The sequence below is a fragment of the Pseudorca crassidens genome, chromosome 8 (assembly GCF_039906515.1).
Source record: "Pseudorca crassidens isolate mPseCra1 chromosome 8, mPseCra1.hap1, whole genome shotgun sequence".
Classification (NCBI taxonomy): Eukaryota; Metazoa; Chordata; class Mammalia; order Artiodactyla; family Delphinidae; genus Pseudorca; species Pseudorca crassidens.
Window position 1 is genome coordinate 94,958,129 of NC_090303.1, and position 27,028 is coordinate 94,985,156.

The 27,028-nt window shown below is 41.6% G+C and overlaps 1 protein-coding gene across 2 annotated transcripts in view; it reads left to right on the forward strand.

Annotated features, from left to right (window-relative positions):
• The window catches only part of MGAM (maltase-glucoamylase), a 139,518-nt gene that overhangs the window by 82,938 nt on the left and 29,552 nt on the right, over positions 1-27,028 (forward strand). For both annotated transcript variants that reach the window (XM_067747213.1, XM_067747212.1), the window contains exons 15-29: positions 1,049-1,166; positions 7,739-7,910; positions 9,166-9,282; positions 9,853-10,007; positions 12,212-12,296; positions 13,558-13,614; positions 14,151-14,275; positions 16,934-17,022; positions 17,689-17,738; positions 18,168-18,335; positions 20,905-21,057; positions 22,120-22,317; positions 24,983-25,137; positions 26,241-26,409; positions 26,686-26,782. In XM_067747213.1, coding sequence (XP_067603314.1) covers positions 1,049-1,166; positions 7,739-7,910; positions 9,166-9,282; positions 9,853-10,007; positions 12,212-12,296; positions 13,558-13,614; positions 14,151-14,275; positions 16,934-17,022; positions 17,689-17,738; positions 18,168-18,335; positions 20,905-21,057; positions 22,120-22,317; positions 24,983-25,137; positions 26,241-26,409; positions 26,686-26,782 — 1,908 coding nt within the window. The remainder of the gene's footprint in view (positions 1-1,048; positions 1,167-7,738; positions 7,911-9,165; positions 9,283-9,852; positions 10,008-12,211; positions 12,297-13,557; positions 13,615-14,150; positions 14,276-16,933; positions 17,023-17,688; positions 17,739-18,167; positions 18,336-20,904; positions 21,058-22,119; positions 22,318-24,982; positions 25,138-26,240; positions 26,410-26,685; positions 26,783-27,028) is intronic.

Here is a 27,028-nt window from a genome sequence, read left to right on the forward strand (position 1 = left end):
TAACCAGAGAGAGACTAGGTAACCAGGTTAGGTCTTCATATGAAGGTCAAGTCTGGTAATGTCAAGAAGAACAGATGTCAGTGAAGAACAGATTTGGACCATAAAATGAAAGGAAGCCAGAACCCATTGGTGGGGTGGGGGGGAAGAGGGGGCCGGGTCAACATCAGAGTCAGTGAGTATGATGCTAGTGAGTTCTGACTGAACTTTGAACAACAATGTATCCCAGGGTGTGGCCCTGGAATCACAGCATTTATTGTAGTTTGAAGAAATCTGGAGGCTCACAGATAAATTGTATCTCGATTAAGAAAGGAATGAGCTGCTAGAATTATAGCATCTTATGAAAACTTCCAGTCTGATGGAAAAATAGGAAATTAGGGCAGTTGGGTCAGGATCAAATGCTGAGAGATTCAGATGGGAGGCTTCATTCTTTTGGTGATAGAAACTATTTAAGTTTTAGAGGGAAACATAACAGTCAAATGGTTTTAGAAATATTGATCTGGCATTAATGTGTGCTTCTAATATGAATTAGAAGATCAGTAGATCAGAGTTAAATAAGCCATTAAGAAAACAATTGCAATGGTTAAGACAAAGGTAATTTGGATCTGAACCATAGTGGTGCAAGGGGAGCAGAAAAGATTGGATGAATGAAAGAGAGATTGGTCAATCATCCCTTATGACAGCTTAGAGAAAGGGTGAGAAATTAATTTACACTTTCATCTAATATTTTTATTCTTGGACCACTTAATTTAGCTCAGTTTGAAGACTTCAGATCTAACTTCAAGTCTAACTAGATCCACTTACTTCCAAATACTTCCCTCTGGTCACCTGTGCACCCAGGTGGGAGAATGTGTATGGGTCAGCACAATTTTTTTATATATCAGAGAAACTACTGAAAGTATATATCCTTCTGACAGTGAGGAAGCTGTATGATCATTTCCAGGATGGCCACAAAAAATGCCTGCCTAGGGAGCCACAATTTCAGGTGATAGTCGAGAAACAGGGAATATGCATCTCACGTTCTCATTGACTGATCCCTCTTTTGTCGCAGGAATCCTGGATGGGTACCTGTTCTGCAAGAGTCTCTGCATGGATGCAGTACAGCACTGGGGCAAGCAATACGATGTCCACAATCTGTATGGCTACTCCATGGCAATTGCCACAGCAGAGTAAGGCCATTATTGCTATGGACTTAATATATGATCAGATTTACTTAATACATGATCAAATTCTTAGTCTCACTAGATGCCAGTTGCCAGTGTGTTATTTTTAAGAACTCAGCAAGGGAGATTGTTCAAGATGGCGGAGTAGAAGGACGTGTGCTCACTTCCTCTTGCAAGAGCATCAGAATCACAACTAACTGCTGAACAATCATTGACAAGAAGACACTGGAACTCACCCAAAAAGATACCCCACATCCAAAGACAAAGAAGAAACCTCAATGAGACAGTAGGAGGGACGCAATCACAGTAAAATCAAATCCCATAACCGCTGGGTGGGTGACTCACAAACTGGAGAGCATTTATACCACAGAAGTACACCCACCGGAGTGAAGGTTCTGAGCCCCACGTCAAGCTTCCGAAGCTGGGGGTCTGGCAATGCGAGGACGAATTCCCAGAGAATCAGACTTTGCAGGCTAGTGGGATTTGATTGCAGGACTTCGACAGGACTGGGGGGAACAGAGACTCCAGTCTTGCAGGGCACACGCAAAGTAGTGTGTGTATCAGGACCCAGGGGGAAGGAGCAGTGACCCCATAGGAGACTGAACCAGACCCACCTGCTAGTGTTGGAGGGTTTCCTGCAGAGGCGGGGGGCAGCTGTGGCTCACCACAGGGACTAGGACACTGGCAGCAGAAGTTCTGGGAAGTACTCATTGGCTTGAGCCCTCCCAGAGTCCACCATTAGCCCCACCAAAAAGCCTGTAGTCTCCAGTGCAGGGTCACCTCAGGTCAAACAACCAACAAGGAAGGAACTCAGCCCCACCCATCAGCAGACAAGCAGATTAAAGTTTTACTGAGCTCTGTCCACCAGAGCAAAACCCAGCTCGGCCCACCACCAGTCCCTCCCATCAGGAAGCTTGCACAAGCCTCTTAGATAGCCTCATCCACCAGACGGCAAACAGCAGAAGCAAGACGAACTACAATCCTGCAGCCTGTGGAACGAAAACCACATTCACAGAAAGATAGACAAAATGAAAAGGCAGAGGACCATGTACCAGATGAAGGAGCAAGATAAAAACCCAGAAAAACAACTAAATGAAGTGGAGATAGGGAACCTTCCAGAAAAAGAATTCAGAATAATGATAATGAAGATGATCCAGGACCTTGGAAAAAGAATGGAGGCAAAGATCGAGAAGATGCAAGAAATGTTTAAAAAAGACCTAGAAGAATTAAAGAACAAATAAACAGAGATGAACAATACAATAACTGAAATGAAAAATACACTAGAAGGAATGAATAGCAGAATAACTGAGGCAGAAGAACGGATAAGTGACCTGGAAGGCAGAATGGTGGAAATCACTGCTGCAAAACAGATTAAAGAAAAAAGAATGAAAAGAAATGAAGAGAGCATAAGAGACCTATGGGACAACATTAAATGCACCAACATTCACATTATAGGGGTCCCAGAAGGAGAAGAGCGAGAGAAAGGACCCAAGAAAATATTTGAAGAGATTATAGTCAAAAACATCGCTAACATGGGAAAGGAAATAGCCACCCAAGTCCAGGAAGTGCAGAGTCCCAGGCAGGATAAACCCAAGGAGAAACACACTGAGACACATAGTAAGCAAATTGACAAAAATTAAAGACAGAGAAAAATTATTAAAAGCAACAGGGGAAAAACAACATACAAGGGAACTCCCATTAAGGTTAACAGCTGATTTCTCAGCAGAAACTCTACAAGGCAGAAGGGAGTGGCACCATATATTTAAAGTGGTGAAAGAGAAGAACCTACAACCAGGATTACTCTACCTGGCAAGGATCTCATTCAGATTCGATGGAGAAATCAAAAGCTTTACAGACAAGCAAAAGCTAAGATAATTCAGCACCACCAAACCAGGTCTACAACAAATGCTAAAGGAACTTCTCTAAGTGGGAAACAGAAGAGAAGGAAAGGACCTACAAAAACAAACTCAAAACAGTTAAGAAAATGGTAATAGGAAAATACATATCGATAATTACCTTAAATGTAAGTGGATTAAGTGCTCCAACCAAAAGACACAGGCTCCCTGAATGGATACAAAAACAAGACCCATATATATGCTGTCTACAAGAGACCCACTTCAGACCTAGGGACACATAGAGACTGAAAGTGAAGGGATAGAAAAAGATATTCCATGCAAATGGAAATCAGAAGAAAACTGGAGTAGTAATACTCATATCGGATAAAATAGACTTTAAAATAAGAATGTTACAAGAGACAAGGAAGGACACTACATAATGATCAAGGGATCAGTCCAAGAAGAAGATATAACAATTGTAAAAATATATACACCCAACATAGGAGCACCTCAATACAAAAGGCAAATGCTAACAGCTATAAAAGAGGAAATTGACAGTAACACAATAATAGTGGGGGACTTTGACACCTCACTTATAACAATGGACAGATCATCCAGATAGAAAATTAATAAGGAAACACAAGCTTTAAATGATACAACAGACCAGATAGGTTTAATTGATATTTATAGGACAGTCCATCCCAAAACAGCAGATTACCCTTTCTTCTCAAGTGCACATGGAACATTCTCCAGGATAGATCATGTCTGGGGTCATAAATCAAGCCTCAGTAAATTTAAGAAAAATTGAAATCATATCAAGCATCTTTTCCGACCACAACGCTATAAGATTAGAATTAAATTACAGGGGAAAAATGTAAAAAACACAAACACAGGGAGGCTAGACCATATGTTGCTAAATAACCAAGAGATCACTGAAGAAGTCAAAGAGGAAATCAAAAAATGCCTAGAGACAAATGACAATGAAAACACGACAAACCAAAACCTATGGGATGCAGCAAAAGCAGTTCTAAGAGGGAAGTTTAGAGCTATACAAGCCTACCTCAAGAAACAAGAAAAATCTCAAATAAACAATCTAACCTTACACATAAAGGAACTAGAGAAAGAAGAGCAAACAAAACCCAAAGTTAGTAGAAGGAAAGAAATCATACATATCAGAGCAGAAACAAATGAAATAGAAACAAAGAAAACAATAACAAAGATCAATAAAACTAAAAGCTGGTTCTTTTAGAAGACAAACAAAATTGATAAACCATTAGCCAGACTCAACAAGAAAAAGAGGGAAAGGACTCAAATCAATAAAATTAGAAATGCAAAAGGAGAAGTTACAACAGACACTGCAGACATACAAAGCATCCTAAGAGACTACTACAAGCAACTCTATGCCAATCAAATGGACAACCTGGAAGAAATGGACAAATTCTTAGAAAGGTATAACCTTCCAAGACTGAACCAGGAATAAATAGAAAATATGAACAGACAAATCACAAGTAATGAAATTGAAACTGTGATTAAAAATTTTCCAACAAACAAAAGTCCAGGACCAGATGGCTTCACAGGTGAATTCTATCAAACATTTACAGAAGAGCTAACACCCATCCTTCTCAGATTCTTGCAAAAAATTGCAGAGGAATGAACACTCCCAAACTCATTCTGTGAGGCCACCATAATCCTGATACCAAAACCAGACAAAGATACTCCAAAAAAAGAAAATTACAGACCAATATCACTGATGAATATAGATGCAAAAATCCTCAACAAAATACTAGCAAACAGAATCCAACAACACATTAAAAAGATCATATACCATGATCAAGTGGGGTTTATTCCAGGAATGCAAGGATTCTTCCATATATGCAAATCAATCAATGTGATACACCATATTAACAAATTGAAGGATGAAAACCATATAATCATCTCAATAGATGCAGAAAAAGCTTTTGACAAAATTCAACACCCATTTATGATAAAAGCTCTCCAGAAAATGGGCCTAGAGGGAACCTACTTCAACATAATAAAGGCCATATATGACAAACCCACAGCCAACATCATTCTCAGTGGTGAAAAACTGAAACCATTTTCTCTAAGATTATGAACAAGACAAGGTTGCCCACTCTCACCACTATTATTCAACAGTTTTGGAAGTTTTAGCCACAGCAATCAGAGAAGAAAAAGAAATAGAAGGAATACAAATTGGAAAAGAAGAAGTAAAATTGTCATTGTTTGCAGATGACAAGATACTATACATACAGTATCCTAAAGATGCTTCCAGAAAACTACTAGAGCTAATCAATGAATTTGATAAAGTAGCAGGATACAAAATTAATGCACAGAAATCTCTTGCATTCCTGTACACTAACAACAAAAAATCTGAAAGAGAAATTAAGGGAACCTTTACCATTTACCATTGCAACAAAAAGAATAAAATATCTAGGAATAAACCTACCTATGGAGACAAAAGACCTGTATGCAGAAAACTATAAGACACTGATGAAAGAAATTAAAGACAATACAAACAGATGGAAAGATATACCATGTATTTGGATCGGAAGACTCAACATTGTGAAAATGACTATACTATCCAAAGCAATCTGCAGATTCAGTGCAATCCCTATCAAACTACCAATGGCATTCTTCACAAAACTAGAACAAAAAAATTTCATAATTTGTATGGAAACACAAAAGACCTCGAGTAGTCAATGCAGTATTGAGAAAGAAAAACGGAGCTGGAGGAATCAGGCTCCCTGCCTTCAGACTATACTACAAAGCTACAGTGATGAAGACAGTATGGTACTGGCACAAAAACAGAAATATAGATCAATGGAACAGGATAGAAAGCCCAGAGATAAACCCACAGTCCTATGGTCAACTAATTTATGACAAAGGAGGCAAGGATATACAATGGAGAAAAGACAGCCTCTTCAATAAGTGATGCTGGGAAAACTGGACAGGTACATGTGAAAGAATGAAATTAGAACACTCCCTAACACCATACACAAAAATAAACTCACAATGGATGAAAGACCTAAATGTAAGACGAGACACTGTAAAAATCTTAGAGGGAAACATAGGAAGAACACTCTTTGACATAAATTACCGCAAATTTTTTTCACCCATCTCCCAGAGTAATGGAAATAAAAACAAAAATAAACAAATAGGACCTAATGAAACGTAAAAGCTTTTGCACATCAAAGGAAACTATAAACAAGATGATAAGACAGCCCTCAGAATGGGAGAAAATATTTGCAAATGAATCAACGGACAAAGGATTAATCTCCAAAATACATAAACAGCTCATGCAACTCAATATTAAAAAAAGAAACAACCCAATCCAAAAATGGGCAGAAGACCTCAATAGACATTTCTCCAAAGAAGACATACAGATGGCCAAGAGGCACATGAAAAGCTGCTCAACATCTCTAATTATTAGAGAAATACAAATCAATACTACAATGAGGTATCACCTCACACCAGTTAGAATGGGCATCATCAGAAAATTTACAAACAACAAATGCTGGAGAGGGTGTGGAGAAAAGGGAACCCTCTTGCACTGTTGGTGGGAATGTAAATTGATACAGCCACTATGGAGAACAGTATGGAGGTTCCTTAAAAAACTGAAAATAGAATTACCATATGACCCAGCAATCCCACTAGTGAGCCTTTACCCAGAGAAAACCATAATTCAGAAAGACATATGCACCCCAATGTTCTTTGCAGCACTATTTATGATAGCCAGGTCATGGAAGCAACCTAAATGCCCATCAACAGACGAATGGATAGAGAAGATGTGGTGCATATATACAATGGAATATTACTTAGCGATAAAAAAGAACGAAATTGGGTCATTTGTTGAGATGTGGATGGACCTAGAGACTATCATACAGAGTGAAGTAAGTCAGAAAGAGAAAAACAAATATCATATATTAACGCATATGTGTTGAATCTAGAAAAATGGTACAGATGAAGACACAGATATAGAGAACAAACGTATAGGACACCAAGGGGGGAAGGCGGGGTGGTGGTGGTGGGATGAATTGGGAAGTTGGGATGGACATGTATACACTGATGTGTATAAAATAGATAACTAATAAGAACTTGCTATATTAAAAATAAATAAACCAGCAATACAGGAAAAATAATGTAAAAACAAAATTCGGCAAGATAAGTATGGTTGTTATTATTGAATGAATGAAGAAAATCCTGGTCACATTGGGAGGAAGGAATCCAATAAGTATTTATGTACTGTGTATAATGAAAGAAAGAATGAATAAATGAATGAATGAAAGGTTGGAAGAAAGGGAAGTAATTTGACCAAGGAGAAACAGGTAATAAAATGTAAGAGCAAAATTTGGACTCATTTCTGCATGAGTCCAAGGCCCATGTATTTTCCTCTCTGCCATACTGTTATAGACTGGTGTATGGAGGGTTAAGTAACTTAAAGACTTCATGTGCTTTGGGGTTTTAGGTACTGGCTCAGTATCCTTCTACTGAACTTTGAAATTATGGAGTTAATGATGTACATAAAATGCCTAAAACAAAACAAAACGAAATATAAACATACTCAATGGTACAGTCTGCTCCCAACAGCAACTCTAACTCTACAGGAGAAAACTAGAAGCGAAGAGTGCGGTATTAACTTGAGATCCTCGATATTATCACTCTATCCTCTGGGCTAAGGCACGCTAAGGTCACACATTGACTCCCTAAGTCTCTCTCCCTCTCTAGAGCTGTGAAGACTGTGTTCCCTAACAAGAGAAGCTTCATTTTAACCCGTTCTACCTTTGCGGGGTCTGGCAAGTTTGCAGCCCACTGGTTAGGAGACAACGCAGCCACCTGGAATGACCTTCGATGGTCCATCCCTGGCATGCTCGAGTTCAGCCTTTTTGGTATCCCAATGGTGAGTCCACATCCCAGTCCCCAGAATGCCTCATGCTAGAAGTTTTTCAAATGATAAAGCTCCCCTCTACTGCCCTCCATGGCCCAGGGATTTAAAGTCTGGAGGGTTATGTGCTTCATCCACATCAGTATGACACTGATACCACGACATTCTTTCCTGTACTGCCTTATAAGGATAGAAGGTGCAAACTTGAAGTGGTAGTGTTGGAATATTTTTTTTTTAAGTACAACATACACACAAAAAAGTGCACATGTCCTTAAGGTTACAGTTGGCATCTTTTAGTTAAATTCAGCATATCTGTTTATTGAGCTCTTACTTCGAGCAAGGCATTGAGCTAGGTATGCATGGTGAGGGTGGAGAGAAACATAAATATAGTAACAGAAACACCTTCCTTCCGCACACCCCCAAAGTCTCTCTCTCTCTCTCTCTACACACACACACACACTCACACACACACACACACACACATAATTATGACAAGCTAGGGTAAAAGTGCAAACAGGAACATATCATTTAAATGTTAAAAGAAATCCTGAGAAAGGTACTTAACAACTGTAACAAGATTACAAGGAACAATGGGAGTCCCGGGAGGGAGTAAATAGTAACTTCATGCAAAAGATGGCACTGGAGTTTAACCTTGAAAGTGGGTATGTTTTATCAGACTGATGGGGGGGAGGTCATTGTAAGACTGAGAAATTTTAAGACTGAGACCAGCAAGGGGCAGAATTTGAGTGTCCCTAAGGATTGGAGTGTAGGACTGGAATGAGAAATGATGCTGGAAAGGTGGGTTGGAACCAGGTTTTGAGGCGCTAGTAGGGCAGGCAGCAGGAGACCCTGGGGATTTTTGAATAGATGAATGACCTGATCAGAATTAGGCTTTGGAAAATTAATTCTCCTAGTGCTGTGGTCAAAGTAATAATATCAACGGTATTTCTAGTTGCTATTCACCAAAAAACTATTGTGCATCAAGTGTTTTACTTCCATTATCTCATTTACTAAAACCCTAGAGTGCCCACTTTAACAAAATGAGGAAACCGAGGCACAGAAGGGTTAAGTAATTCATTTGCATTCACCTGGCAGTAAAGAGTGGACATAGGATTTAGCCCAGTTCCATCACACCGAAGTAGCCTTCTCAGGAAGAGGTTAGTACAGCCAAGTACAGCTGGTAGGTCCCTGGTAGAAAGCAAAGCCGAGGAGTAGGGTGTGGTAATGGAAGTGAGGTACACATGCCGTCACTGTCTGTGTGTCCTTCCAGGTGGGTTCTGACATATGTGGCTTTACATTGGATGCTCCCGAAGAGCTCTGCAGGAGGTGGATGCAGCTGGGAGCATTCTATCCATTTTCCAGGAATCACAATGGCCAAGGCTACAAGGTAAGTCTCCCAGGATATATGATCAAAATAAACTTGGCATACATTAGGACTGGATCTACCTGCATCCTGTCCGAGAAATCTGTTGAGCCAACTTCCTACGTGGTGCTTCACTTAGGCTAATTGGGACCACCGTTTGCAATTAACCAGGACTCATGATGCACCATTAAAATGCCCTCTGCCGACACAGCCCCTGCTATCTCTACCGCGGCAGTCAAGGAAATGGCGAGTGTGTGAAGGTTTTTAATCAAACCTTTATACACTTTATTTGCATTGCTCATTTTGTAGTGAGAATCAAATGAAGAAATACTTAAAAGTTATTTAAATGGCAGTCTACTGAGAGCACCCATAGAATGAATGAGGGGGGATGCAGTGCAGGGTGAAGAATGGCCACTTAACTTGATGGAATGATCTCCCTTTGCCCAACCCTACTGCTCAGAGGCAAAGTTTGCAAGGTAGGCCCCAGGTCTTGCAGGAACAAAACTCTTGGTTGTGATGAATGGGGTCTGATATCTCCAAAGGCTTTTCTTATTTGTAACCAGGTGTCAATTGCAACCTCTTGTTTCTTCCCAGGCCCAGGATCCTGCCTCCTTTGGAGCTGACTCTCTGCTGTTGAATTCCTCCAGGCACTACCTTACCATCCGCTATGCTCTATTGCCCTATCTCTACACCCTCTTCTACCGTGCTCACAGCCAGGGGGACACGGTGGCCAGGCCCCTTCTGCATGAGTAAGTTCATCTAGCCCAAAGGAATTTTGTTAATGTAACTGGGTGACATTGACTGTATCATCAAATATAAGAGTGAAGGGACTTCCCTGGTGGTCCAGCGGGTAAGACGCTGCACTCCCAATGAAGGGGGCCTGGGTTCAATCCCTGGTTGGGAAACTAGATCCCGCATGCAAGTCAAAACCAAGAATTCTCACTCAACTAAGAGTCTACATGCCGCAACGAAGATCCCGTGAGCTGCAACTAAGACCGGCAGCATCCTAAATGAATAAACAAATATTTTTTAAAAAATGAGTGGGGCTTCCCTGGTGGCGCAGTGGTTGAGAGTCCGCCTGCCGATGCAGAGGACACGGGTTCGTGCCCCAGTCCGGGAAGATCCCACATGCTGCAGAGCAGCTGGGCCTGTGAGCTATGGCTGCTGGACCTGCGCGTCCGGAGCCTGTGCTCCGCAACGGGAGAGGCTGCAACAGTGAGAGGCCCACGTACCGCAAAGAAAATGAGTGAAATTAAAACAATCCAAACAGTTACTCAGATATATTTTTTTAACTTGAATAACGAGTTGGTATTTGCAAGGCTATTGCTGCCTATGTACTATTTTAGGTATATTTAAGTATTATAGCCTGTTCCCTTTTGGGGAGAGAACTAGACTAAAAGCTGTGGAATTTGGGGTCTTTGTTCCACCAACTAACTCTATCCCTTAGACAAATCATTTAAGTTCCTTCATCCTTAGTTTCTGTAGCCTTCATTTAAAGGACTTGATAGCTTGAACCTGATGGTCGCTTTTGTAATGCACCATGTTCAAGCTCTAGGTCATTTACATACTAATAAGAATAGTATGGAGGATTTTCCTGAATTCAGAATTTTTATTGTCAGCCAATGAGTATCTCTAATTTGACTCTAAAAAAAGAACACTTAAGAGACTTTCCTTAACGCTGGCCACTTAGTATGAACTGATGCCTCTATAATATTAGCCGGCAAATAGTTCTGGGGTTTCCAGGCAATCCTGTTTCGGGGCTGGAATCTCGGGGAAACTGCTGTGAGGCACCGGGGAAATTTAAGCTTGGTGGAGATTTGTAGTAGGAGAGGGTGTGTCCTCGCTTCCTAGCTAATGCTGTGGGACCCTCTGGTGGCTGCAGAGTGAGTAGCTCTGCCGTGGGGTTTGCTTTCTTATGACCGGCACTGGCAGAATAAGGAGCCGGAAGCCTTGTTTAGAAACCCGAGGATTGAAGATGGTGCTGGGAAGTGTACGGAACTGGCTTGAGACAGAGGCTGTGATTTAGGCGAGGACCCTGCCCCAGTTGCTCATGCCTTTGGTAGCATTTCTCAGGGCTTGAACAGTGGGAACAGTAATGCTCTGTGTATATGATGCAAAAAAAAAAAAAAGCATGAAAATAGAGATATTAGGTTGAACTATGTTTGATGCTATGTAGATAAAAGCCTCAACCAGTTTTATTGGTTGGCTTTTAAGTGAATTCATTCTAACAGTTTTGAGCACAGATATTCTGAAAGTCAAAGTGCTTGGATATTGGAGGATATACTTGCTGGTCATCAATGGGGGCATCTTTGAGGTCTATGTTGGTCATATCATAGAAAAAGAAAAAAGTAACCCAGGTCTCGCTTATTAAAAATTAACAAAATAATTTTATAGTCTACGAAAAAGAGACTTTTTCTTGTCAAAATCAAAATACAGTTAATTCCCTTCTGTGTCTGACATTTTAGGCCCTCAGGCATATATTATTATAATATATATTATATATTCATTATTGTGGGTAAGTACTTGCTGTCTCCCAGAATTCTCTATTAAAGGTAGGTATCCTAAAAGAGAAAAGAGTAAAGTTTTTGTCTGCTTTTTTTGGGTGATCAGATCTAGTTCCTTTTGGATAGTAGCTGAAGTTTTAAAATGTCTTGCTTGTTTTACTTATTTTTTTAAGGGGGATATGACAAATAGAATTATAGCCTGGAACCTGCCTAGCATAGAGATACTGAAATAGGAACTTCTGTCCAAATTGGGGAAAGAATAGGAGGGTGCAGGGGCTAGGGAAAGTAGATCTGCCTGCAGGAGTGGAGAGACAGGGATTGAATAGGTGTCACGGAATAATTTGGGGAATTTGCCCCAGGCAGGGAGCCTGCAAGTTTTAGACAGGCTTGGGGGAGAGCTGCCAGAAAGCACCGGCCCAAATGTCATTGAACATTTCTCTGGTCATTAGGTTCTACGAGGACAGCAACACTTGGGATGTGCAGGAGCAGTTTTTATGGGGGCCCGGCCTCCTCATCACTCCGGTTCTGGCCGAGGCAAGTGTTCCCGCCGAGACACACTGGTGGTCTCTGGTCTTGCTCCTGGTAACTCCAGACTCCTCTCTTCTTGGAACCATTTGTCCTCTTTCTATTCCAAACCCATTTCCAACATCTGTGGCTGGGGCAGCCTTGAAGACTGTGTGTTGGAGTTTGGGGAAGATGGGTATCTGATGGGTACACATTTTTGTCTCTAGAAGTCTTTTGTCCTTGACCAAGTTTCCAATCAGTATAGAAGCATCTACGGGTGACTCGGTTTAAGAATTGTCCTATGTGTTGTCAGATTCTCATAGCAGATCATGACTTGTTCCAGGATGCAGAGGCAGGAGGGAGCAGTGACCCAGCACTCACTCTAAGGTCAGGGTGATCTGGGTGTGTTTGTTGTCTCTGCCACTTGGTGCCAGTGCCATCTGGGGGAAATTATGTGCCGCTTCCTCAGCTGTAAGATGAGATAATAATAGTATGTATCACTGGAGACTATTGCGAAGATTAAATGAGGTACGCAGTGTGAAGCTGGAATTTTTTTTTCATTTTTCAAAATCGCACCCTCCAGCCCCGCCTTCTCAAGCCCAGCTTCACAGCGCTGATGGCTCACGGCACTTCACATCCTTTCCTCCAAGCAGAACTTGCCTCTCAACCAGTGAAGGGAGTCCCAGACTCTCCTGGTTCTTGTTTCATCACTTCTGTGCACCGTCGTGTCCTTCTTCCTGTTTTCCACCTGGCTGCAGTTGACTCTGCTAACTGGTCTGGTTTGTGTCTAGAGAGGCTGTATTAGTTTCCTGTCGCTGCTGTAACAAACTACCACAAATGCAGTGGCTCATAACAACAAAAATCTATTATCTTGCATTTCTGGAGGTCGGAAGCCCAACATGGGTCTCACTGGCCTAAAATCACTATGTTGGTGGGGCCGGTTGCTTCTAGAGGCTCTAAGGGAGAAATCCATTTCCGTGCCTCTTCCACCTTCTAGAGGCTGCCCGCATTCCTTGTTCTGTCTCCCTGCCTCGCTGTCATCACATCTGCTTCTGTGCCTCTAAAGCTGGAATTTTTACCACAACACCTATTTCAATACTATGATTATTATTCCTAATATGGTCCCATCTGGGATTTTTCTTTAAGTGGCAAGGTTATTGCCTCTGTTAGAAGAAAAGCACAAGTTGGTAGAGAAAAGAAAGGCCATTTATGCATTCTCAGTATGTGATTAAGAAGTTTTATCCCCTTCAGAGGCTGGGTCATAAAGGACAATAGTTTGTTTTAATTTCAGGGTGCAGAGAAAGTGACAGCATATGTGCCTGATGCCGTCTGGTATGACTATGAGACTGTAAGTAGCTTTGACTTTTCTTAAACTCTTCAAGCTGCACAGACAAGATACGTCTGGGTAGACAGAAACGTCTATCCATGCACTGAGGAATGTTTCTGTCGTGTTTGCAGTGATTTCATAGCAGAGTCAATAAAGTGAGACGAAGTCACTCGACATCAGTCATGATGAAATCTGAAAAAGATACTTTCATATACTTTATTCAGCAGCAAGATAAAGATGGAAGTAGAATGTCTCATGGGCAAATATTGGGGCCGATGGACAATTTGAGCCTGGTTATAAGTGAGATTCTTGTTCAGAAAACTATCAGTTTGTATAATGTATGTCAGATAGCCTCAGCGTGATATATGTTCCCCAAGCGCCCAGCTGATCACAAAACCCATTGTTCTTAAATTCTTTTCCTTTTCTTGCTTGATGCCTGACTAGATAGCAATTCAACTAGGTGGGAGAAGGAAAGAGCTGGAGATAACTCCGCGTGTGGTTAAGAGGTAGCGGTGATGTGCTCATGCCACTGTGTTTGATTTGTCTACGTGCGTCAGGGGGGCCGAGTGAAATGGAGGAAGCAAAAAGTGGAGATGGAACTTCCTGGAGACAAAATTGGACTTCACCTTCGAGGAGGCTACATCTTCCCCACACAGCAGCCAGCCACAACCACTGTGGCCAGGTATAGCATGGCTGGGAGTTTCCTTTAAGGGGGAGGCTGACGAACCTAGTTGTTTCTGTTCCCATCTGTTGCCCATGTAGAAGATGCTGAAGCATTACGTGGAATGTGGGGAGGAGGGGCACGTGTGTGTGTGTGTGTGTGTGTGTGTGTGTGTGCGCGCGCGTGTGCGTGTGTGTGTGTGTGTGTGGTCATCAAACTCTGTTCCCTGGATTTCTGTGGGCCTCTTCTGGGGAAGCTGTGATTTAGACTGCATCCAAATGGATTTTGAAAGACCTTAATCCTGTCCTTCCTTAACCCCCCGACTTAACCCCCCCCCCCCCGAGGGTGGTGAACCTTCCTAGTTTTCCTAGGAATATGTCAGTTTTAGCCCTGAAAGTCTCATGTTTTTTGAAACATCTCAATTCCGGGCAAACGGGGTCTGTTGATCACTCCACCTGCCTTTATCAGACCATCATTCTACCATGCTATGCACTCGACTCCTCATTCTCATTTCTAGGGAGTGGGATCCACTTTCCACTCCCCTATAATCTCAATTTCCTGTTTCTTTCTTCCCACTGAGCCATTTCTTTCTTGTGATGCAAAACGGGGTTCAAAAATTACTTCCTGTGCACTTCAAATCTCCTTCATGTCCCTCATTCTCCTTGATGATTCTTTGATGCTCAAACTATAGACTCCATCTGTACTAAAGAGGCACACATTCACATCTGTGTCTCTAAATGTATCAGCTAATTTGCTTTTAATAGATGTAGTTTTTTGGAGGTTAAAGTCTTTTTCTTTTGAACCTTCCTTACTGCCATAATTTTTCAAGTTTAAACTTTTGTGATACTGATGGAAAAAACTTATATATCCAAATACCACCTGGGTTCCTTTTCTCTAACTATTCAGCTTCATGCTGTTCTGCACACTGATACCAAAATTGTCTTTCCAAAGTGAAGATCTCAATTTGTTGCTTCCCAGGTTAAAGTCTAAATTCTATCATTAGTAGGTTGTTCAAGGCCAATCATAATCTGGTTTCGAGTTAACCTGTGTCTCCTGACACCTTACCACACACCTATAGAACAGCCATGCCAAAAATCTTGTTATTCTCTAAACATACTCATCTATTTCCCTGCATCTGGGCTTCAGCACTTCTTACCCTTTTCAGCATTCTTTGCCTGATACATTCTTAATCATATTCCAAATTACACTCTGATTTCATCTGCGAGAAATCTTCCCCAACAATTCCAGCAGAGGGTGTGCTGCCACTTCCAACTTTCTGGTCATTTTTTAATACATTTTTTTCCCTTAATATTGTTAAGTATGTCAGTCATAGTTATTCTATACTTTGTAACTGAAAATTCTATTATCTAAAATCCTTAGTGGAATCTAAATCTATTGTTAGTTGTTTTTGCCAACTTTCTTTGATGTTGGCTTGTTACCTCGTGCATTTAGTAATTTTTTGGTTTTCCAAATGTGGTGATCTCAAGGATCCAAATAGGTCTCACTCCCCCAGAGAGGATTAGCCTGCTCTTTGGTTGCAAGCCAGGACTGCTGTCAACTTGGGTTTCACGTTAGCACCCTTCAGGGACCATGTGTTTAATTTATCTAATAGGGCCAAGTAGTATTGTAGTGGGTGAGTCCTTAAGAGTATGCAGTGTCCTCCAGAATATCTAGGCCACCTACTGCTCCAAGTGTCACTGTGGACTCCTGTAAGGATTTTAACTTTTGTGCCACTCTTTACTTTCTGTTTGGACTATTTGGTGAATATGTTTAATCTTTCTTACCATATTTAAGGTCATCAATGTCGTTCTGGTCTATTTGTTTTTGTATCTCTTAGACTTCCTAGCAATGAAAGCTACTCAGTACATGCGTGTTAAGTGAAAGCAGGTGATTTTGTTGACCCTGGAACCTGGCTGGCACAGGGCACAGTGGAAGGCTGACCTATGAAAGAATATAATAGGGAGTGTGAGGGATGCAACAGGAGTAGGAAATCGGGAGGTGGTCTAGAGGAGGGGCGGAATAAGGGGAGATTTAAATGCAGCTGCTCCTTCTTTCTCCCTTTCTCTATGTGCATCTATTTCAGCATCTTTTGAGTAGTGTTTTGTGTTTTATATTCTGAGTTATAAAGCAGATAATTAGAATGTTCTCTTTTTCTCTCTCGAAATGAACTAATAATAAATAATCAAATTAGGAAATTGCCATTATATAGATGGACCTTGTTGTATTTTCTTGCTTTCTGAGTCAACATGGTTCTTAGGCAGGGAACAAATATATCCCCCTGACTGCAGTTAATACTTCTCCTGCATGTATCAGCTGTAAAATGATTAGGCTGAACCAATTATTGTCTCGGATTTCTTTCTCTTCTAATAGTCTGTATTCAAAATAATAATAGCATCAGCAGGTTTTATTGTAGCTATTGCAGTGATTCTGGTGATTAAATTCTTGCCTCCTTCATAGATGTTTATTGCTAATGTTTGGAGTGGTGCTGTCGCCTATGACATTACCCATTCTAGAAAGTGATGCCCCTGTTGCTTTTGCCTTTGTGCCTGAAGAAAAGCAGAGCCATCTGCTGCTAGTGACCTGTCCCATTTGAAATCTGATAGAATCCTTCACAGCTCATTTAGCAAAATTCTTTGAGTCCCAAGTCTTTGCCTCTCACATAAATCTTGTTTCTCACAGTCGAAGGAACCCTCTTGGTCTTATCATTGCCCTGGATGACAACAAAGAAGCAAAAGGCGAACTTTTCTGGGATGATGGGGAAACGAAAGGTGAGCACAATGTTGCCGTTTCCAAACCTGCATCTTCGAGTTACTCCTGCTGGTCATTCAGCGGTGGGAGAAATCTCACCAGGCCTAGTAACATTAATCGCTCGAGAGGAGAATTTTGATTTCGGTTGTGCTGTTCAGGAATAGTGGTAGTTGGACCACAGGTGGAAGGAAAACACATCTCTACCTCTTAGAATTCTCCCACTGGCCAGCTGCATATATAGACTCTCATTGTATTATCAAAGGGCACCTGAAAGAAATGTTTTCTAGACTGTTTCTGCCATTCAGTGCACACATCTTCCCTCCAAATACTTATGAACAAACGTGGATGATGTGTAAAACCTACCTGTGCTAGTCAGGCAGTGAGAAGACACCTTTCTAGTGCGCCCGAATCTAGCCACGCTTCTTAATCTGTCTCCAATACATTAAAGATTCTTGTGGCTCAAGCTTAGGAAATAGCTTCGCTTGAGGCATATGCCTTGGAAGCACTTGGAAGGGAACCTTTTCAAGGTTAAGGTAGGAAGGAAAAGTGAAAACAGTGTCTTGGCCTTGGACACTCTCTCTCTAATCTTGTCATTCTCAACATGTAGCTTCAAGGAGTGCCAGGATGAAATCTGTCCTTCTGTAGTGGGCAGGCGAGAGTCTCACTTGTTTTAATCTCACTTTCAGATACTGTGGCCAATAAAGTTTACCTCTTATGTGAGTTCTCCGTCACCCAAGTGAGTAGTGTATTTTTATGAATCTTAAGTGTGGGCTTTTGTCTGACCGTTAGCTCATATGTGTTTGTGTATGTGTGTAATTTTATTTGTAGCTTCATTTATGACAATAGGTGACCACATTTCAGTTTATGACTTAACACCTAATAATTGAATCATTCATGTTAGTAAAAAGAGGCAATGATATGGATAAATCAAAGCAGTCTTTTTAAATGAAGTTTTAAAAAATTTCTCTCTCTGTATGTGTGTTTCTCTCTCTCTCCTTTTTCCGCCCCCCTCAGGGGAAAAATAAGTTTGTACTTGAGCACACATTAGTAGAGAGAGCTAAGAGCCATTTGGAGCGGTTTTGAGTATCCGGTCTAGGATGAAGTATTGGAGTGATTTGAGAATCTGTATATTTAAGGCAGATCTTTGTACTTAACTGTTTTGCAGAACCGCTTGGATGTGAAGATTTTGCAATCAACCTACACAGACCCCAATAATTTAGCATTTAAAGAGATTAAAATCCTTGGGACCCAGGAACCTACCAATGTTACAGTGAAACACAATGGTGTCAAACTTCCAGTTTCTCCTAATGTCACTTATGATTCTAACCTCCAGGTAAAACCCCATTTCGTTGAGATAGTTTGTAAAGAATTCTTCATCGCTTATGACGTTCCTTCTTGCCAAGGTTGCATGGGTTTCTTTTTTTTTTTTTTTTGGCGGTACGCGGGCCTCTCACTGTTGCGGCCTCTCCCGTTGCAGAGCACAGGCTCCGGACGCGCAGGCTCAGCGGCCATGGCTCACAGGCCTAGCCGCTCCGCGGCATGTGGGATCTTCCCAGACCGGGGCACGAACCTGTGTCCCCTGCATTAGCAGGCGGTCTCTCAACCACTGCACCACCAGGGAAGCCCTGCATGGGTTTCTGAAGGACCAGAGCACACTCTGAAGACTGGGGTGGGGAGTCAGAGGGTTAGGACAGAAAAAAATAAAGAGTGGGCCAGAGCTGGGATTAACAAAGGAGCTGCTGAGACATGGGAGGAGGTAAACTGGTCCTTTCATCTTTATTCCCTTATCTGTCCCTCAGTCTTCTGTCCTCTCTGACTCGAACAGAAGAAGAGCGAAGTCAGGCGTGTCGGGAACAGGATTGGAGGAGAACCGGGTCTGAAAGCTGCTGATTGATTGATGCTAGAAGGGTTGAGGTGGGAGGTGGGATTCCCATTCATTAAAATTTCGAGGTGCTTTTTTTTTTTTTTCTCTTACTGTATTGAGCTATATAGATTCTCACTCCAACACATACATTTTTAGGAAATATTTTAAGTCAAAGAATTGGATAAGCTTAGCTAACGGCTACTCACTTGGTTAGGTGATAATAATAAAATAATTTTCCTCACTTTTAATGAGGCCTGAAGTTCCTGGATAGGCTGTAACCAGCTCCTCTGAAATCTTAGTATTATGAGGAATCCTTTCCCCCAACACCCCCTGCCACAGGTGCTCCAAATGATCTGGGATTGGGAGCTGCTGGGTCAGCGTGGTTTGTGAGGGACCGTCCAAATTTGGAGAAAATAAGTAAATTTAATCTTCTACTATAATGATATATTGGTTGCATTTGACATTTTGTCTTGACAACATACATTGAGGGTGCATACATTATAAAGTTAGAAATGGGACTGGAAGTTTAGGAAGTAGTCAGTTGCTGGCATTGGTTCAGTGGCTCAAGGTTGTCAGGGTTGAGGTCTTTTCCTCTCTTGTGATTAGAAATGGTGGCTTAATTCCAGTCACTCTAGCCTCGTTAGAGAACAAATAAAAATAAACAAAGAAGAAGAAGCTGGAAGGAAAAGGGAAAGGTGAAGGTGAAGGGGAGGGAGGGGCAGGCCCTTAAATCAAGAAAGAAATACTTGGCCAATGGACTTGCACTTACCTATTAATGGCCACAGCTGTGTTACATGGCTTCAAAAAAATAGTTCTTAATCGAGAACTTTAGTGCTCTAAACTGAAATAGTAAGAAGGGAGTTTTACAGAGGGCAGGCAGCTAGCAGTAAGTTCCCCAGATAAGCACCATTTTCCTAGAAAGGGCGTTTGCTTAGATAAAGCAGTCAAGGTGGAAGTATCAGAATAAGCCAGTCTCGGGAGTAAGAATAGCCTTCTGTTAGTCTGTGAGTACCGAATAACTAGAATGGGTAGGATCCACTTTTGGAAGGGGCTCAGTTTGGACAGATTAACTTGTGGTCAGATTTTGGAGGGTTTTAGGTGCCAAAATAAGAAGGATCTGATCTGATTCTCAAAGGGTCTCATATTGATCCTTGAATCAATATGTGCCGTTGTGAGAGCATTGTTCTGGGGTGGGGTTTGAGGTACAGGGAAGAGCAAGATGAATGTAGACTGGGGAGAGACTGGAAGAAGGATGATAATCCTTAGCATGAGATTTTATGCCTCTAGACAAATGAGCACTTTCACTATGGAAATTACTAATTAAAGAGGAGATGACCGTAAGAAAAACACATAGGAAAATATTAAATATTTGAATTAGGGAATGGGACTCAAAGAAAATTTCAAGTCTTGAGGCTCTGGGCTTGGGGAAATGAAGAGGTTGGGATGTTAGAAGTGGAAGGAAGTGTAATGATTTTGCCAACTCACCAATTTTGCAGTTGGTGAAACTGAGACCCGAGGAATTGAAATAGTTTGTCTAAGTTTCCACAGTGGAATGGAGGGGAGAACCCAGGCCGCACATGATTCTTATTTCTGTGTTCTTGCCCCTACTCCAGACCAATGGGGAATGCTGTTTGGGGAATGGAGGACAAAATGATGAGCTCGGTATGGGGTGACACCACGTGCTTGTGTGTGCTGTGCTACAAGGGGGCTGCAGAAGAGAGCCTTCCTGACAAAATAAGGAACAGAAGAGGAGTCGGGGGAGGAAAGAAAGGGGTGATTACAGAAGGTTGTAGTTGACCTGATTCTTTTCAAAATGTTATGTACAAATTCTGATAGAATTGTGCCATTTCCCCTGTGGTTACTGGTTAGAACTCTGCCCTCTCTCTCTCTCTCTCTCTCTGTGTAAGCTCCAGTGCTATGTTGCTTAGATTGTTGAGAGTCTGGTCTGATTGCTATTTTCTTTCCTAAAAGAAGTTTCAGACCTTACAAGGTCTTTGTCCTGAGGGTACATTTGCTTGATACTTTCCCATTCTTACAGGTGGCCCTTATCACAGAAATTGATCTTGTCCTGGGAGAAATATACACGGTGGAGTGGGATGTGAAGATAAGGGATGCAGAAAAAATAGACTGTTATCCTGATGAGAATGGTGCTTCTGCAGAAAACTGTACTGCCCGCGGCTGTGTCTGGGAGGTAACCATAGTGACGGTGTTAATGTACATTAAAATCCCAGGATATTGAATATAGTTCCCTGTGCTATAGAGTAGGACCTTGTTGTTTATCCATCTTCTACATAACAGCTTGCATCTGCTAGGCCCAAACTCACAATCCATCCCTCCCCCACCCCCCTCCCCCTTGGCAACCTCAAGTCTGTTCTTTATGTCTGTGAGTCTGTTTCTGTTTTGTAGATAGGTTAGTTTGTGTCATGGTTTAGATTCCACATATAAGTGATATCATATGGTATTTGTCTTTCTCTGTCTGACTTATTCACTCAGTACGATAATCTGTGGGTCCATCCATGTTGCTGCAGATGGCATTATTTCAGTCTTTTTTATGGCTGAGTAGTATTCCATTGTGTATATGTACCACATCTTCTTTATCCATTCATGTGTTGATGGACATTTAGGCTGTTTCTATGTCCTGGCTATTGTGAATAGTGCAGCTATGAACATAGGGGTGCATGTATCTTTTTGAATTGTAGTTTTGTCTGAGTATATGCCCAGGAGTGGGATTGCTGGATCATATATCAACTCTATTTTTAGTTTTTTGAGGAACCTCTATACTGTTTTCCACAGTGGCCACACCAATTTACATTCCCACCAGCAGTGTAGGAGGGTTCCCATTTCTTCATACCCTCTCCAGCATTTGTTATTTGTAGACTTTTTAATGATGGCCATTCCTAACAGTGTGAGGTAGTACCTCATTGTAACTTTGTAAAATCCTCTACACTTAATCTACAATTTCACAAGCATAGCACCAGCGCCTATATCACTACTTAAAATCCATAGAAAGGACAGACTTCCAAAGTAACCTGAGTTTTTATCTGGATGTGAAGAATAGGTAAGGATGGGAGTGGGACTTTTTTTTACAAATATTTTACATGGAGACCAGGAATGAAAACTGATGTCACTACCAAAGGGTATATAAGAAAATGACTGGGTTTATCTTTATCTCCCTGCAAGTTGCCTTTTCTAGCCCCTTTACATCTGATAATCTTAGAACTCATGCTGAGCTGGATTTGGCTTTACTTTTCAGGTATCCGGTTCTCCTGGAGTCCCTTTTTGCTATTTTGTCAATGATCTATACTCTATCAGTGATGTTCAGTATGACTTACATGGGGCCACAGCTGTCCTCTCCTTAAAGTCTTCGTATGCCTCCTCTTTGCCCTCCGTACCCGTGAACTCCCTCCGTCTGAATGTGACCTACCATAAGGATAACATGCTGCAGTTTAAGGTATGTGTTTACAGTATACGTGTCAAGTACCTACTTGGCACTTTTCATTTCCATTATTCTTTGCTAGTCAAGGTTACAGAACCCTGAAATCAGTCTGCTCTTCTAAGTTAGCCATGCTACAATATACTAACTAGATCATTATCCTAAGAGTAATTGGAGACCATTGATGGAACAGTGACACCTGTTCTAAATTGCACTTTGAAATGATTGCTGTGTCTACTGTAAGGAAAGTGGTTGGGAGGTCAAGAGTGAAAAAGGAGAGACAAGTTAGGAGGCTACCAGTTAGGAAATCCAGATGAGGGACTGAGCTTAAACGAGGTACAGAAAGGAGATGGAGAAGTGGAGATCTTTGAGAGAGTGAGAAGTAGCATTATGGGATCTGGTGATTAATTACAAGTAGTCTCTGAGGGAGAGAGAAGCATCAAGACGATTACCATGTTTCTAGCTTATGTCTTTATATGGATGGTGGTGACATTAACTGGGATGGGAAAACTGAAAAGGTTTGAGTTTAGGCAAAATAAAATGATGAGTTCAGTTCTGAACACTGAATTTGGGATATATGAAATACCTACAAGAGTGTACTGATCTCTTTCTCTTCCATGATTTAATTACATCTCAGGACAAGCGATGGGCTGTTTTTGATATCTTTTTCGCTATTGAATTGTAAGTTTCTCAAGGACAGGAATTTGTCCCTTCATCTCTGTGTTCCTGAAATGTAACACAAAGCTTAGGAGATAGTAAGTTCTCAAAAGTTTATTGAGAGAATAAACGAAAGACTCAGGCCAGTGTGGCATTGCTTGAAATGTTCTTGACAATCTGATATCAACCTGGACAGTGAGCTCTTTCACATCTTCTAATGTAGGGATGATACTCTTTTACCTTTCTATCCTCACTGTAACACTGGCAAGTGGTAAGCGCCTAATGGGTTTGAAATAAAGGAACTTGATCAAGTTTCCAGGTTTAATTCTTTCCTATTCTACCTCCCGATTATATAGCAGCCTCTCCAAAATATTTGCCTCTTTCTTTTAATTCTCTGTGCCTTTGCATTTATATCTCTGCCAGGAAGCACTTGATTTTCATTCTGTGCTTGTTTAATGACTGAAAATCTTTTTAAGACTCAGCCTTTTCCCTCATGAAACTGTCTCAGTCTTCCAGAAACATTGTTAGGCATTTCCTTTCCTGTAACCTCACAATACTTCTGTATAGCTCTACGTTAACATGTATCACTCAGGTAGTGTGGGCACCTCTCTTTCACTTTCCATTAGTATGTGGACTTCTTAAAAGCAATAACTGTGTCTTACTCAGTTTAGTGATCCTTATGTCTAGTACAGTGTCAGGTAAGAATATAGTAGGTACTCAGTGAATCAGTTTAGACCCCATTTTTAACAAGGACATCTATGATTATTTTAATCAAGTAGAGTTCATGGGGGGTTTTTTTTGATTTTTTGTTTTTTTTTTTACATCTTTATTGGAGTGTAATTGCTTTACAATGGTGTGTTAGTTTCTGCTTTATAACAAAGTGAATCAGTTATACATATACATATGTTCCCATATCTCTTCCCTCTTGCATCTCCCTCCCTCCCACCCTCCCTATCCCACCCCTCTAGGTGGTCACAAAGCACCGAGCTGATCTCCCTGTGCTATGTGGCTGCCTCCCACTAGCTATCTATTTTACGTTTGGTAGTGTATATATGTCCATGCCTCTCTCTCGCTTTGTCACAGCTTACCCTTCCCCCTCCCCATATCCTCAAGTCCATTCTCTAGTAGGTCTGTGTCTTTATTCCTGTCTTACCCCTAGGTTCTTCATGACATTTTTTTTCCTTAAATTCCATATATATGTGTTAGCATATGGTATTTGTCTTTCTCTTTCTGACTTACTTCACTCTGTATGACAGACTCTAGGTCCATCCACCTCATTACAAATAGCTCAATTTCGTTTCTTTTTATGGTTGAGTAATATTCCATCATGTTTTTTGGGGGGGATTTTTTTTCAGTTCAGAAATGTTTTCAGGTATTCACATACAGTCACACACCCACACACAAAGTAATAAAGAATATATTCATAAATTCCAGACTGATTTCCCAAGGTAGAACCAATATCAAAGGAATGTGTTTATGTAATACAGGCTTTAAAAATGAGATATGACAGGGGCTTCCCTAGTGGCGCAGTGGTTGAGAGTCTGCCTGCTAATGCAGGGGACATGGGTGCGAGCCCTGGTCTGGGAGGCTCCCACATGCCGCGGAGCAACTGGGCCCGTGAGCCACAACTACTGGGCCTGCGCGTCTGGAGCCTGTGCTCCGCAACAAGAGAGGCTGCGATAGTGAGAGGCCCGCGCACCGCGATGAAGAGTAGCCCCCGCTTGCCACAACTAGAGAAAGCCCTCACACAGAAATGAAGACCCAATACAGCAAAAATAAAATAAATTAATTGATAAACTCCTACCCCCAACATCTTCTTTAAAAAACAAAATGAGATATGACAGACTCAGATCAAAATAGTAAATGTGACGTTGTTCTTTGATTTGTTAATTAAATTTCCAGTATCATGAGCTTAAAGAAGACAAATGTAGTGTTCAGACTCTTTGTCAAAGACATCAAGTTTCTGCTAAGAGTATAGGTTTCAGGACAACTATACTTGCCTAAAATCTGTTTCCTCTGGTCCTAGATTTATGATCCCAACAACAACCGGTATGAAGTTCCAGTCCCTCTCAACATACCCAGGGTTCCATCCAGCACCTCTGAGAGTCGACTCTATGATGTCCTCATTAAGAAGAATCCTTTTGGGATTGAAATTCGCCGGAAGAGTACAGGCACTGTAATGTAAATGGCTCTTAGTCTGACTTGGAATTGATGATTACCTGTATCATTGCCAGGTCCATTGTCCTTGGGGATATCATGCTCAAAGCAACACACTGTCCATTTCCAGATTCATGAACAAGTTCTTTCCTTCTGTTCTTACGAGAAATCTTTAGTGCCCTGGGAATAATTCCTGAGGCAGCTGCATGTACCTAGGGATTCATTCAACAAATGTTTATGGGGTGTCTTCTCCATAGTACGTGGTTATAGAAGATGAGGTCTTTCTTTTTATGACAAAAAATACTAAGGAAATAACAAAAATAATTTAAGTTAAAATATGTAGCGGTTTAGATAGTGACAACTGCTATGCAGGAAAAAGAACAGGGTAATTGATAATTATGGGGAGGTTTGATACTGCTTTGATACTGTGGTCAGAGGTGGTCTCTCCAAGGAGGTGACATTTGAAATAGGACCTGGATGAGCAGAAGCAGCCTCCCCCATGGAGATGGGGGAGGAGTGAGAACACTTCAAGCAAATTGAGTAGTCAGTGCACAGACCAAGAAACAGGAGCAAACTTGCCTTATTAAGGGGAAAAAAGTCCAATGTGGTGGCAGTAGTATCGTAAGTAAGGAGGTGAGTGGGGGGAGATGAGGCTGGGGTCCAGGTGGCTTCAGATCAGGAATGGCCTTGAAGACGTCACAAGATGTTTCAATGAGAATCACTGAAGAATTGCAAACAGGGGTTGACCTGATGTGAGATGCTTAAAAAGTAATCATTCTGGATGCTGTGTAGAAAATGGACTATAGTGGGGCAAGGGTGGAAACTAGGCCTGCTGTGAAGTGTTGGCAGCTGAGATGGTGAGACTGATTGGATTTGGCATTCTGGAGGGACCACTAGAAGGAGGCAGTGATAGAGGAAAATAGAAGAAAGAACTGGCTCCTGGGCTTGTATAGCAAGGGAGTCTCTGATTGTTTTAATCGTATAGACTTTATGTTTTGTGTGGGAGGTCAACAGGGAGGTTCTGGGTGGGAGGAGGAAATCAAGAGTTCAATTTCCCTGAGAAGTCAGTTGCTTGAAGCTATTAGAACAGCCCATTTCTTTTGCAAACGTACCCTTTCGTGTTGCAGTTGGGACTCTCAGCTCCTTGGCTTCACCTTCAATGACATGTTCATCCGCATCTCCACGCGCCTCCCCTCCCAGTACCTCTATGGCTTTGGGGAAACTGAGCACACAGCCTTTCGAAGAGACTTGAACTGGAACACGTGGGGAATGTTTTCCCGAGACCAGCCCCCGGGGGTAAGGGCAGAGCATTTGGGATCTGTGTCTGTGCCTCTGTCCACCCACACTGTGTGTGCTTCATGTTTCATCTTTCCAACACTCAACCTGGATGGTCACATTCTGCTTTTAGGCAAGTGGGCCAGTTCTCGGGTTTCTTTGTTTCTTATGTGTTTATTTCACAGAGAAGACTAGACACACCTTATCAATCAATTTGTTGAGTTTCTTTCTCAATCTCTGTCTTTTTTCCCCCTTTGTCTTCTAACCTCCTGCCACTTTTCCCCATGACTCTCCCAGTACAAGAAGAATTCCTATGGTGTCCACCCCTACTACATGGCACTGGAGGAGGATGGCAATGCCCACGGGGCCCTGCTGCTGAACAGCAACGCCATGGGTAAGATGATGCTGGCATCTCCCCTTATTTTTGTGAATCAGTCATCCTTGAGGAACTTTAGAATGTGTTTGATCATGTGGCCCCTGAAGTCAAAATTATTATCTTGTGGAGAGTGCTTTTTATTTTTTTTCTTCATTCTCTTTAGCAGTTCTGTTTATTTCAATTCAGTAACGTGTAGTAATAAGAATTAACTCTTATTTGGCCTAAACAACGTAAGAAGGGGTAGCAAAACCAAGCAAGTCCCAA